This window comes from Corapipo altera, unplaced genomic scaffold (assembly GCF_003945725.1).
Source record: "Corapipo altera isolate COAL_440 unplaced genomic scaffold, ASM394572v1 349, whole genome shotgun sequence".
Classification (NCBI taxonomy): Eukaryota; Metazoa; Chordata; class Aves; order Passeriformes; family Pipridae; genus Corapipo; species Corapipo altera.
Genome location: NW_020884997.1, coordinates 900,658 through 914,282, shown reverse-complemented (window position 1 = coordinate 914,282; position 13,625 = coordinate 900,658). Strand labels below are relative to the sequence as shown.

Below are 13,625 nucleotides of genomic sequence, written 5' to 3'. Positions count from 1 at the left end.
GGCTGTCCCCGCACCAGGCGGTTCGCAGACGCCGGGTCCGGCGTGGAGGCCTCCCGGGGTCCGGGCTCTTTTCCCGGGGCAGCGTTGTCCCCACGTGGAGCGGTCGCCGCCGGAGCGGGGTGGCTGCTGGCGCCGCGACCAGCGAGGTGGGGCAGGCTGCCCGGCTCCGGGGCCGGGTGCTGGTGTGGAGATCGGCCGCGGCAGACAGTGTTCCCTTGTCTGTGCTTCTTGCTCTCTCCTCCTGCGGTAGCTTTCCCCCTTCCTTAGGTGCTCTGGAAGCCTTTCCCACGGGAAATTGCTGTGGGCCCTGGCACGCTCTGCACGCGGGACTCCCGTCCGGCCTCCGGCGGGTGCCTCGACGGGGCGGCCCGGCCCGCGGCCGGCTGAGGGGAAGCCTCACTGTGCCGGAGTTGCAGCACTGCCTGTGCCGCAGCCTGTGGCGAGGTCTCCGGCGGCTGCCAGGAGCTCTCTCCGCTGGCAGCACCACAGGCTCCCGGCTCGCTGTGGCCGGAGGGGGATGGGGCTTCTCTGGGCACTGCTAGCTCTCACCTTTCCTGTTGTCTCTGAAGCATGATCAGGTATTCCAGAGCCCTTGTGGAGCTCTGTGTGTGGAGCTTGCTCCGGCACCGTCATGTCATGGGCTCCCTGGCGCTGGGTGGGCCACTCCCTCCTCCTCTGTCCCCACTAACTTCTTGGATTTGCCCTCCCATGTGTAAGCGATCCCCAGGCATCCCTGGGTTTGTGCTGGAGGTGACGGCGTGGCCTTTCTCCTGGTCCTGGTTTTGTCCCTATTGTGAGGATGAGTCACACTGGTGTCACCATATTGTGCTCCAGAGGAAGGGCAGAGCTGAGCTGCTGCTGGTGACAGGCAGTGCAGCGCTTGGCACAGCTGCCAGGCATTGCCTGGTCGATGTCTGTAAAAGTGTGGACTTGGGGTCTGCTAACTGGAGAGCAGAGGCTCCCCGTGGCTTTCCTCCTTCCAGTCTCTAATTTAGCTGGAGTTCCTCACACAGTGCCTGAGGACATCTACGGTCTCCCCTTGGGACTGAAGAGGCAGGCCTCCCATCCCAGTTACTCCTAGCTCTGTGCCCAGATATTCCCATCCCAGTTGAAGCAGGTATAGTGGTGGCAGGAGGAGCAGTGTCCCTTGCCTTGCCTTTCCCCTCCTTCGGTTCCCTCTCCTCTCCCATTTGGTTCCCTGTGTTTGTAAGCAAACATTGGGCAACAGGCAAGGTAAACAGCAGCTCAGTGCCGAGGCAGGCATGCCGGGCACCCCGCCGAGCCAGGCGCCTCCTCGGCTGTCCATGTGCCACAGTGGGCAGTGGGTGCCATGTGCCAGGGTCCCCTTGCCCAATGCCAGAGCCATGGCTTAGCAAGATGCAGCCTGCCCTCCCTGGGTCTGAGGAGAGGCACCCTGGACCTGACTACTGCCCTGTCTCTCTGCAGATCGTGCTGCTGTCCCAGACGGCCTGTTCCCGTGCTCTTGTGGGCTCAGCCCCATGAGGGCTTGGGCTGAGTGGGAACCAGCAGGGCATAGAGGCCGGCACGCCTCAGAGTGCTGACGCTGGGAAGCCACTGGACCTGCCGCTCCTGGGACCCTCCTGCTCCCCAGCTCAAGGAACCCCGATTCTCTGATGGATCTGAGGCCCTGCTCGCTGCTGCTGCTCTGGACTCTGGTGGTTGCCTTTGCTCTCCTGGCTCAGGAGGTGCTGGCCCAGCATATTTACACCAACACCTGGGCTGTGCTTGTCCCTGCGGGGCCCCAGGAGGCTGACAGGCTGGCCAGGAAGCATGGATTCCTTAACCTGGGCCCGGTAAGTCCTCCACTTCCCTCTCCCCATGGAACCAGTGTCCTCTGCCGTGGTCTGGATGGGCGCTGAGCTTGGCCCTGGAGCCAGCTTGGGGGTGCTCTTTCTGGCAGCAGGGCCACTGTGTTTGTGCCTGTTTACTGTAGCCTTCCAGCTTCCCCTGCCTTGACTCAAGGGCTGCAATTACCTGGATGGAGCCAGAGCCTCCCCCTGCCAGCGGGATGGTCTGATGGCATGGTGTGGCATAACATGGCATGGCAACTCCCTGCTGGAGGGAGATGGAGGAAAAGCCCATCTCAGCGTGAAAGAACTGGACTGGGAGTACTGTGTGCTGGTGGAGGATGGGAGGACTCCTGGTTCCCGTTGGTGTGAGCTGCCTTAGCATGGCACGGCCTCGGCTCAGCCAGGGCTGCAACAGTGTCTCTGGGATGTTCACCGAGCGGGTCTGACAGCAGCCATATGTCCTTGGCCCTAAACTGGCCTTGGCAGAAGGTGTGTCAGCAGGTCCCCGCCATGCTCTGCTTTCCCTGCCCTCAGCCAGGGACTAGGCTGAGCTGGCTCTCCGGGAAGGAAGCACGGGGTGAAATCCCAGAGGAAATTGCACAATTGGTAGCTGCGGTGTCAGGACCTCCCAGCAGCTGCTGGGAGCCATGGTGGTGGAAAGGTGGCTGCTGCAGGAGTCAGCGGGGCCTTTTCCTGCGGTCTGAAAGGAGCCTTGCACAGGCGCTGGGTACACAGGGCCCCTGGGATAGGGAGCCCTGAATCCTCTGGGTCTTGTGCCAGAGGAGGGAATTGTGGGGATTGTGGCTGGTCTCCACTGAGAGTGTCTGTGCTGTGGGGGCCGTGGCACGGCCTCATGCAGGTGCTGACAGCGTGGAAGTGGCTCAGAGCCGATCTCAGGGGAAAGAACTTATCAGGCCAGAGCTACTGCTGTGCAGAGGGGACTGAGAAAGTTGCCCAGGGCATGTCCCACCGGACCGGATCTCTGACAAGACCACTTGGAGTGTGCATGGGGCTGACATGCCATCAGCCTGCTCCTGGCAGTGCTTCCCGTCCCACTGTGGTGCTAGGTCCCAGGCCTGGCTGCCAGGGCCGAGGGGCACTGGCTCTTTGGCCGTGTCTTTACCCCTGCAGGGCCCTGTGCCTCAGCTGGGTGCCAAGGCCTCTCTGGGGTCTGTCCCAGTGAGCCATAGAGGCTCTGCCCCAGCTCAGCCCTCGCCTTCTCCCCACACCATGGTGCTGTAGCTGGAGGCTGCCTCTCCTAGGCTGCCTCTCCCTGGCTCTCTGGCCCCTCACAGCTGGTGGAGCTGCAGTGAGGCCGTCCTTGCAGGCAAAGCCCTGCGGCTGTGACAGCCCGGGCTGTGGCGGGAGCTCCTGGTCCAGGCATGTTTTCTCCCATTCTGGAGCCTGTCCCGGTGTCTGTGCTGCTAGACAAGGCTTGTCTGGCCTGGGCTTTGCAGGGGGGCCATAGTGGCCTGGTGGGAAGAGAAGGGCTGGAATGAGCCAGGCTTTCCGTCCTCAGGAGGTTTCTAGGTTGCTGCTCTTGGGGTGCATGTCGCTGGGACAGGATGCACCGTCAGGCTGGGAGGAGGGAGACTGGGTGCTTCTGGCAGTGCCCCAGTGAGAGGCCCCCAGGGTCCTTATCTGAGAGGATCCTGGCCTCAGCCTGGGGTCTGGACACTGTCACTGAAGCCATGCTGTCCTGGTGTACTCCCGGCTCCACTGCTGCCTGCAGAGCGGGGGCCAGCGGCACCTCGGGCAGAGGGGTGGCAGGGCCCATGACTGGTGCCAGTGGCCTTGAGGATGACCCAGGGGACAGGGTGGGGAGGTGGGGTCAGAGGAGGGGGGCGGGTGTGGCAGTGGGGTGGAAGCATGGGGGTTTGCACCACTGGGATTGTGCAGAGGAGGGGCACACAGGGAAGGGCACTACTGGTGCCCACTCTGGGCTGTGCTGGCAGGACAGTGCCAGCCTGGGATAGGGTGCTCCTGTCTCCCAAACCAGTGGGCTTCAGGTCCAACATGTTGCCCCTCTCCCAGGGCTGTGAGCAGGCGTGTGGGCAGCCTTCTGGCCCTGAGGCTGGCTGGGGTGGCCTCAAGTTGTGGCAGGAGGTTGGGCAGCAGCACTGAGGTGGCACCAGGGACACACGGTGCTGGGGGGTGGCTCTGCCCTTGCTGAGGACAGGGACTATAGGGATTAGGGTGGAAGCGTGTGGGCTGGCTGGCTCCTGGCTGCCACCACACTGTCTGTGCAGACCTAATCCAGTCGGATGACCAGGCAGAGCCAGGATCTGTGTGCAGGAACAATTGGGGCTCTGTCTGTACCCCTGGAGGGGGTGAGGGATGCTGGGGGAGGGTAAGCAGCCTGCACTTTGCATTCCCCCGCCAGCCCATGGCAGAGGCTTTGCACCTCGGCACCTCCCCAAGGCTTCTGAACTGCCAGGCATCCCAGGCTATTCTGGGGGGACACGATGTGCCAGAGGATCAGATCCAGAGTTTGGGGTGAAGTGCATGACCACAACCCGTAGCTGCTGCCCTGAGGCTAAGGGTGCTGCTCAGCCAGGTGCACCTTCCCTCCCTGCTTGGCCCAGGCTGTCCAGACTGGCAGCACATCTGCAGAGCTCTGATAAGCTGGGGAGATTTGTTAGCCACAAACAGACTGTTTTGGGGCAGCCTGAGATGAAGAAGGACAAGGTGTCCTCGTGTTCCTACACCCCTTGCAGCCCAGCCCTGCCAGCTCTGGCACAACCTGGGCAGCCGGATCTTGCCTGCAGCTGCTGCCTGGGCTCTGTGGCTCCCAGGAGGCTGGGTGGGTGCTCAGCCACTTCTCCACAGTCCAGGCAGGCTGCTGGGCTAGGAGGCTCTGGGTGGCTGGGGTGGGGCCACTGCATCTGCCAGCCCCAGGACGTGCGGGAAGGGATATGGAAATGACAGTGCTGGAGAGGGTTTGGAGTTTAAAAATAACTGTCTGGGCGGTGACACGGCCTCCTGCCCCAGCCTGGTTGTGCTGGGGTCCCATCCTGCCCCAGCTGGGCTGTGCTGGGGTCCCAGCCTGCCCCAGTCCCCACTGTGCTGGAGTCCCAGGTTGGGCTGTCCCTGCATGCGTGGGAGTAGAGCTGGGGTAGCACAGCCTGGCTCCTTGGCAGTGGGGGTCAGACCCTGCCGTGGTCGGACGCCTGTGTGCCCCCCTGCTCTGCCCCACTGAGCTGGCTGTGCCCCATGTAGAGACTAGCACTGGGTGGGTGCTCTAGTGGGATGCTTGATGAGAAGGCCTCTGCCAGCGGCCTGTCCAGGCGTGCAGAGGTGGGTGCAGGGGCTGATGCAGACCCTGCCCTGGCTGGGACCACCTAGGGCAAGGGGCTTGGAGCCCCTGGGACCCTCTTCCACCAGGAACTGTTTGGTGCTGGGAGAGGAACCGTGGCTTTGTCTCCTGAGGCTGGTGCCTCACCCAGGCTGGCTTCAACAGACCCATTCCTCCCTGCCGCTGCTTGCCTTGGGCCTTCCTGCTAGGACAGCAGCCTTTTTGGATAATCTGGGACTTGCTGCCATGTGGGGACCCACAGGAGGATGAAGTGTGCGGAGACTGCACTTCTGCAGCCCCAGGGTCTCCCCAGCTGCCTTGTCACCAGCTGCCACAGCCTTTCACAGGAGGTGCTGCCCTGTGTACCTGGACACAAGCACCAGCTGCCACTGGAGTGGGGGGCCCAGCCTGCCCATGACAGACCTGGGGCTCAGGATTGCAGGTGGGGGGGGCGGTGAGTTGGGGAGACCAGGTTCTCGTGTCTGTCCCATGAACGGCATTTTTCCGTTGCAGATCTTTGGCGACTATTACCACTTTCGGCACCGTGGTGTGGTGAAGCGTTCCCTCTCACCCCACCAGCCCTGGCACAGCCGCTTGGCCAGGGAACCGCAGGTACGTGCGGGGGAGGGCCTGGCCTTGGTCCCGGGCACTTCACGCAGGCATGTGAGCCAGCACTGGGCACAGAATGGGGCTGAGCTGCCTTAACCATCCCCTGGCAGACCCTGGTGGAAGCCCAGCGTGTGTCCAGCAAGAGCAGGGGGGTGGTGGAGCCAGTGCCACTGGCCTGTGGTCTGCTGCAGTCCCAGGGCAGCCTCTGCTCCTGGGAGAGCTCTGTGTCCTCGTACATGGGACGAGATCTGCAGGGCAGTGCTGGATCCCAGTGCAGCAGTATGGAGGGACTCTGGCTCAGGCCCTGCAGGGTGTGTGGCACGGTGGCTCTTGGCAGCTCACAGCTCAGTGGAGCTCAGCACTCTGACCGTCCCGCTCTGCTGGAGCGCAGCCTGTGCAAGGCATGACCGGGCAGGGGGCTGCCCTAACTCTGGGAGGTCTGATACTCTGCCAGGCCAGGGCTGTCTGTGAGCTCCCCAGGGAGAGCCCCTCCAAGTGGGCTCAGGGTGGGGTCCCAGGGAGCTGCTGGCATGAGGGGGCGGTGGGGGACCCCATGCCGTCTCTGCCCCCAGGTGCAGTGGCTGGAGCAGCAGGTGGCAAAGCGCAGGACCAAGCGAGACGTTTTCATGGAGCCCACGGACCCCAAGTTCCCACAGCAGTGGTACCTGGTGAGTGCTGGGTGACGAGGGGTGTGTGGTCACAATGGTGAGTGTGAGTTTGGGGATGTAGACTCAACACCTGAGGAACTGCTGTCAGGCAGCTGCTGCCAGGCTGGTGGGGAGGAGAAAGAGAAGGGGGAAGGCCTGAGGCAGCCACTTGGTGCTGTGTGAAGGGTTCACCTTAGGGAAGAGGCTCTGCTCACAGAGCTGTGGCTCCCTGCCAGAAGGCTGGGAGGGCCCAGGGCTGAACTAGTGTGTGCAGCCCTTTGCCTGGCCCAGGAATGGGTAATGGGTCTGTGCCCCTGTCTGCATCCTGGAACTTGGGCACAAGCCTGATCTCTGCAAAGGGAACCTTCTCTTTGGGACCCAAGCAGAGTCTGGGGCTGAGTCTTGCTTTCAGAGCAGCTTTCCTTGGCTTGCTGCGCCCAGCCCTTTGCCTGGGTCACCAGGGTTCCTCGTCCCCACCCACAGCAGAGCAGGGTGAACACTGGGAGGGCTTTGGTCACACCCCTGCCACAGTCCCCATGGCTGGGTGCAGCTCCTAGTGCCAGGGTTTCTCTTGGCAGTACAACACGAACCAGCGGGACCTGAATGTGCGTCAGGCCTGGGAGCAGGGATACACAGGCAAGGGCATTGTGGTGTCCATCCTGGATGATGGCATTGAGAAGAACCACCCTGACCTGGAGGCCAACTATGTGAGTGTGGGTGATGCTGCAGGGCGGAGTGCTACAGGAGCTGGTCCGGGTGGCTGTGTCTGCACGGGGCAGCCCTGGGTCTGCAAGGGGCAGGGCTGCTGTGCGCCATGGTGGGACTTGGAGGTGGGACTGGAGCCTGCCCACCCTGCACAGACCAACTGTGGAGCAGTCATGGAGCAAGGGCAGTGGGGCTCGGTGGCCCAGGTAGACAGGGTCCAACTGCCCAATTTGACTTCCAGGACCCAGGGGCGAGTTTTGATGTCAATGACCAGGACCCAGACCCGCAGCCCCGCTACACGCAGATGAACGACAACAGGTGAGGCAGGAGGGAGTGGCAAGGATGCAGAGCCCAGGTGCGGGAAACTGTGGGGCTAGCAGCACACTTCTGCCCCATGGGGAACCCCTTGACTCCCTTTCCGACATGAGCAGCATCCTTTACCCTTTGCTGGTGTGTGCCGTTGAGTGCCCTGGCTCTGGAACGGGAGGGCAGGTGGAGGAGCCTTTGTTGGCCACCTGGTTCGGGGGTACAGGAGGCAGCGTGGGTGGGGGTTGCTGGGGCTGTAGCCAGTGCCCAGCCCTGTACTCCTTGTGCCCCTTACAAGTGTGCTGTGTCCTGTTTTGGCTGCAGACACGGCACACGCTGCGCCGGGGAAGTGGCTGCCGTGGCAAACAACGGGATCTGCGGTGTTGGTGTGGCCTACAATGCCAGGATCGGAGGTGGGTGCTGCCCTGCCCTGTGCTGGGCGCTGCAGGTGCTGAGGGCACGTTGGAGCAGCTGAGCTGGGGACCTCAGCACTGCTGGCTGGAGCAGCCCTGTGACAGCCTGTGGCACAGGTGGCAGCAGGGGTTGGAGGGCTCTTGCCAGTGGCACTGTGACCACCCTGCCCCGTCCAGTCGCTCGTGACGTCTGCTCTCTGGCCCTAGGCGTGCGCATGCTGGATGGGGAGGTGACTGATGCTGTGGAGGCCCATTCCCTGGGCCTCAACCCCAACCACATCCACATCTACAGTGCCAGCTGGGGCCCTGAGGATGATGGCAAGACTGTGGATGGCCCGGCCCGGCTGGCAGAGGAGGCTTTCTTCCGTGGGGTCAGCCAGGTGAGCAGGAAGGTTTGCCAGGGGCCACTGGCCTGGCTCCTGCCCCTTCCCCCAGGTCTCTCTTTCTCTGCCTGCCCTGGTCATTTTCCTGGCCCTCCCGAGATGAACTGTCTACCAGTCCATATCCTGGATCGGGCTCTGTTGGTTTTTCTTGTTCTTCCTGTGTGATGGCTTTGAGTCAGGACTCCTCCCAGCTGCATTTCCAAGCAGCCCTATGCTCCTCACTGGGAGGGATCCTATGAGGGACGGTCTTTCCTTGCTCTCCCAAGCCCTCTGCTGATTCTTGTCTGGTTTTGTGCCAGCTATTCACCCTCGCTTCCTCTGCCTGTCCTCCCCCACTATCCCCATGTGCTGGCAGTGTCGTCTGCCCGGGGAGCTGTGTTGTGTCCCGCCCGGGATTCCCTACAGAGACACACGAGCAGTGCTGCGCCGGCTCTGTCACCCCTGCTGCAAGGGGAGCTGCCTCGTTTGGGTGCCGAGCCTTGTCTGGGACTGTGCCGTGGGCTCCCTCAGCACTGCCAGGCACTGCAATCCCACGGAGGCGGAGTCAGCCTGGGTGACTTTCGAGAGGAAAAAGGCTTTGGCTTTTGGAAGCATCACATTGGCAGAACCTCCTGCCACTTGGTGTCTCAGCCACTGGGGCAGCCTGGAGCCTCTGTCGAGGCTGTGACCAGGGTGTCCTGGTGTCCCCTGTGTCGCAGCTGCATTTGCTCAGTCTTTCCCACTCAGGCTGCAGGAGCCCCGAGACTGGCACCGTCCACTTGTCCCCAGCTCCAGCCTGGGGCTTCCTGCCTGCAGCAGTGCTGGTGCCAGCCCTCACCCTGTCTCTGTTGCTAGGGCCGAGGGGGGCTGGGCTCCATCTTCGTCTGGGCATCTGGGAACGGGGGCCGTGAGCACGACAGCTGCAACTGTGACGGTTACACCAACAGCATCTACACACTGTCCATCAGCAGCACCACGCAGTACGGCAACGTGCCCTGGTACAGCGAGGCCTGCTCCTCCACCCTCGCCACCACGTACAGCAGCGGCAACCAGAACGAGAAGCAGATTGTGAGTAGGGGCTGTTGCAGGCCTGGAGCTCTGGGGGTGGGATGGGCCTGCAGCACCCAGCCCGGCACTCTTCCTCGCAGGTGACGACTGACCTCAGACAGAAATGCACCGAGTTGCACACTGGGACGTCAGCCTCGGCACCCCTGGCTGCTGGCATCATTGCCCTTGCCCTGGAAGCCAAGTAAGGGCAAGACAGAGGGGGCTGGACAGGGGTGGCTGTGCCAGCCCCACATGGCAGTGGCACCTGGACACACTATATGGGGCCAGCAGTAGCTGGCACTGACCTGAGCCCTGTGTCTCCCTGCAGCAAGAACCTGACCTGGCGGGACATGCAGCACCTGGTGGTGCAGACCTCAAAGCCAGCTCATCTCAATGCCAATGACTGGGTCACCAACGGTGTTGGTCGCAAAGGTACCAGGGTGCTGGGGAGGGACCAGGGGCTCCCATTCCAACATGCACCACTAGCCTGGGGGTGCTGGGGCAGAGCGCGCTGGCAGCCCTGGCGGGTGGAGGAGGCAGGAGGCCCCCGTGAGCATGCAGCATGGCTGGGCAAATGTCCCCCTCTGGGTACCCTCAGGAGTGTACCCTCTTTGTCCACAGTCAGCCACTCCTACGGCTACGGTCTGCTGGATGCTGGGGCCATGGTGAGCCTGGCCAAGAACTGGACCACAGTGGGACCTCAGAGGAAGTGCGTCATCGACATCCTCGCAGAGCCCAGGTAGGGCTGGTGAGCCTGGGAGGGCATCACCCGGTGTTTGTTCCACACAGGAACTTGAGAGCCTCTGGGCTCAGAGCAGGGGCTGAGCTGCTGCTGAGACCCCCAGAGCATCCTCCTGTGAGAGCCTGGGGAGAGCTGGGAAAGGCACCTCCAGCTGTCCAGCACCGATGTCAGCTGCTGAGCCTACCCGCTGTGGGGCTGGGCTGGCGGGTGCGGGCAGGCTGGGGCACTGCAGTCGGGGCACAGCCAGCACAAGACACCCTGGACAGAGGGGCTTTTCAGGGGCCAGACAGAAGCTCCTTTGACTCCTGCTTGGCTGCTGCCGCCACAGCACAACATGTGCAATCTCGTGTCTGTCTGGGGCGCTCCTTGGGGGCGCCTGGGCGTGGAGGGAGCCAGGGCTGGTCCCTGCCCTAACCCTCTGGGGATGAAGCCAAGGGGGGGACACAGTGGGCACATCCTGCACTGGCACCAGAGCCGGTGCTGGTAGGGAGAACAGCTGTATGCCAGCAGCAGGATGGGGAAGGCTGTGCCCGTCCCATCCCTGGTCATGCTGTGCAGGGTATAGCTGGCCTGTGATGTGTGAATAAAGGGCCCATTCAGGGCTGGCACAGGGTGGTGGCTGGGGAGGCAGCTCTGGGCAGCACAGACCTCCTCGTACCCTGGAGCTGGGACACTATTGGCACCCGTCGGGAAATAGCACCGAGATGCTGCCACTCCCATCCACTGCGGGGTTGATTCCTGTCCAGCTGCCCTGGCACACAGTGCTTAATCCCTGGGACAGCCACAGAGCCCCACAGTGGAGAGTAGGGACTGGGGCACTCTGTCATGTCCCCCTGGTCTGGGACTGGCCTCGTTCATGCCCCACCTCGGCAGGGACATTGGGAAGCGCCTGGAGGTACGGCGGAAGGTGGACGCCTGCCTGGGGAAAGCCAACTACATCAGCCGGCTGGAACACGCGCAGGCCAGGCTGACGCTGTCCTACAACCGGCGTGGGGACCTGGCCATCCACCTGGTCAGCCCCATGGGCACCCGCTCCACCCTCCTGGCTGCCAGGTAGGTGCCAGGCTGTGGGGTGCTCCAGGCTGGTCCCCGACCCGGGCTGGCACAGGTGAGTTTAGGATATGTTGGCACCCACCTCTTGCCCCCGTCACCCAGGCCCCACGACTTCTCGGCCGATGGCTTCAATGACTGGGCCTTCATGACAACACACTCGTGGGACGAGGACCCCTCTGGAGAGTGGGTGCTGGAGATTGAGAACACCAGTGACGCCAACAACTATGGTAGGGCTCAGCCTTCCCCTCCACTGCCTCCCTCTAAGTCTGAGATGGGAACTGTGTTGTTACCCAGCTTCACCCCCTTGCTCCCAAGCTGAGTGGCCGATAACACCTCCGATGTTTTGGGTGACCTGGCTGGGGAGGGGCTGGATTTGGGCATGTGAGATGGGATGCAGCCCCTCTGGGGCAGTGGGGTCTAGGCAGCAGGTGACCCCATGCCAGCTGACCTGACCTCCCTGCCCCATAGACAGCCCTGTGCAGGGGCATGGCCCTATATCAGGAACTCTCCCAGGTAGTGCACACAGCCCTGCTGTCCCCTGGCAGCTGTGGAGGGGAGCACTGCAAGGCCCCCCTGTCTGTCCCAAGCATGGGTGGTCTCGCAGGCACCTTGGTGGTCCTCACCCCGCGTCGTTGCAGGCACGCTGACCAAGTTCACACTTGTGCTGTATGGGACAGCCACCGACTCCCCCAGCCTCTCCAACCAGCTGGAGAGCAGTGGCTGCAAGACCCTCACCCCCAGCCAGACCTGTGTGGGTGAGTGTGGAGCTGGTGGGGAGGGGACTGGGGGCTGAGGTGACTACCAGCCCGTGCTGACCCTGCCTGTCCCGCAGTCTGTGAGGAGGGGTACTACCTGCACCAGAAGAGCTGCCTGAAGCACTGCCCTCCTGGCTTTGCACCCGGTGTCCAGAGCACGCACTACAATTTGGAGAACAGCGTGGAGCCCATCGCGCCCCACCTCTGCCTGCCCTGCCACCCCTCCTGCGCCACCTGTGTGGGACCCGGCCCCAACCAGTGCCTCACCTGCCCTGCGCACTCCCACTTCAGCAGCCTGGACCTCTCCTGCTCCCACCAGACACAGAGCAGCCGTGCATCCCCTGCCCTGGCAGATGGTGAGGGGCCGGCTGAGGCCCCCTCTCCAGTCAACCTCCCTGTCCTCATCGCCAGCCTCAGCTGCGTCCTCATTGTTGTCATCTTTGTCACCATTTTCCTGGTGCTGCAGGCACGGTCAGGCTTCAGCCTGCGGGGCGTGAAGGTCTATGCCCTGGACAGTGGGATCATCTCCTACAAGGGGCTCCCCTCCGACATCTGGCAGGAGGAGGGCCCCTCCGAATCGGACGGTGAGGATTACGAGGCCCACAGTGAGAGGACTGCCTTCATCAGAGACCAAAGTGCCCTTTGATGAGCCCTCCTGCCCCTCCCTCCTCCCTGCCCAGCACCACGGGACCGGGGCAGGTGAGGCCGAGGGGCCCAGACTCTGCCCCTGTCCCCTTCCTGCACTCCAGCAGCCTGGGGCTCCCACCCACTGGCACTGTCCCTCTGCCCCAGCCTGGGTGGCCTGGCACGGCCCTGCTGGCACCATCTCCAGCACGGCACTGTCCCAGTCTTGCACCATCTCTCCCGGCCCCGCATCGATTCTGTGCCACATGCTGGGGTGTTTGGTGGCTGTGGGGCCCCTGCCCCTGTGCTGGCAGCTGTGTCTCCTACCCTGGGCGGGCAGCTGCTGCCTGGGGTCCCTTGAGTCCTTCAGGGTAGGCAGCATGTGGGGTCTCTCGATTGCCATGGCTCAGGGTGGGCTGGTTGGGGCAGGGGTGGCTCTGCCCCCCAGGGCTAAGCACAGCCCATGGCATGGTGTCCCCCTGTCCCTGCCACCCTTGGCATGACAGGCTGCAACCCTGGCTTGGTCCATTGTGTTCTGGCTCCCTGCCACCTGGCTGGACCTGTCCGCCTCCACCGGTGCCCTTCCAACAGCAATAATGGCCAGGCCTCGGCTGCTGCTGCCTGCTTGCCCACTGTCTGCCCATCCCACCATGGCTACCTGCAGTGGGCAGGAGCCCTGGCACCGGGGAGTGTGGGGCCAGGCACCGCCTTCCCTTGTGCCTGCGGTGCATCCCACAGCCTGGGCAGGGACCCCTCGCACAGACCCTGCTCTGAGGGGCTGCCCCAGGCCCTCGTGTTCTGCCCTCAGGCAGCGCTGGTGCCAGCACTGCCCCAGCTCTGCCTGCACCCCACCTGTGCCAGGCAGTGCCTGGCGTCCCTGCAGCCCCAGCCCCCTGATGTGCCTTGCCCCCATTTGGTGACAATCCGTTCTGCTCCCCCCCGGAGCCCCTTCCCTCGCTGCCCCTTCCCCGCGGGCTGGGGGCTGGTGCCGCGAGCCCCTTTGCCGTCCGCCGCCACACACTGGGGCCGTGGCACGGGCTCCCACCTGCGCCAGCCACGGATGGAGCCGCTGGCTGGGGGCCACAGGACTATTTTTCTATAACAACTTTTTGGTGCACAGTAATTTTTTCTTGTAATTTAATCAGCCAGGAGCTGCCTCCTGAGCCTGTTTTTAATTTAATGGATGTGGATATAACGCTAGAGAGACTGAGTTATTAAATGTTCAGAACTATGCAAACCAGCTCTGCTGCCTGTTC

General features: G+C 63.2%; 1 protein-coding gene across 1 annotated transcript in view; it reads left to right on the top strand.

The window, feature by feature from the left end:
- Positions 1 to 13,609, top strand: part of FURIN (furin, paired basic amino acid cleaving enzyme) — a 14,989-nt gene extending 1,380 nt beyond the window's left edge. The window contains exons 2-16 of the mRNA XM_027666658.1: positions 1,447 to 1,814; positions 5,620 to 5,718; positions 6,288 to 6,383; positions 6,941 to 7,069; positions 7,309 to 7,385; positions 7,698 to 7,786; positions 7,994 to 8,166; positions 9,004 to 9,216; positions 9,297 to 9,397; positions 9,524 to 9,627; positions 9,817 to 9,934; positions 10,811 to 10,990; positions 11,093 to 11,217; positions 11,629 to 11,745; positions 11,823 to 13,609. Coding sequence (XP_027522459.1) covers positions 1,635 to 1,814; positions 5,620 to 5,718; positions 6,288 to 6,383; positions 6,941 to 7,069; positions 7,309 to 7,385; positions 7,698 to 7,786; positions 7,994 to 8,166; positions 9,004 to 9,216; positions 9,297 to 9,397; positions 9,524 to 9,627; positions 9,817 to 9,934; positions 10,811 to 10,990; positions 11,093 to 11,217; positions 11,629 to 11,745; positions 11,823 to 12,391 — 2,370 coding nt within the window. The 5' untranslated portion in view covers positions 1,447 to 1,634 and the 3' untranslated portion in view covers positions 12,392 to 13,609. The remainder of the gene's footprint in view (positions 1 to 1,446; positions 1,815 to 5,619; positions 5,719 to 6,287; positions 6,384 to 6,940; positions 7,070 to 7,308; positions 7,386 to 7,697; positions 7,787 to 7,993; positions 8,167 to 9,003; positions 9,217 to 9,296; positions 9,398 to 9,523; positions 9,628 to 9,816; positions 9,935 to 10,810; positions 10,991 to 11,092; positions 11,218 to 11,628; positions 11,746 to 11,822) is intronic.
- Positions 13,610 to 13,625: the final 16 nt, after the last annotated feature.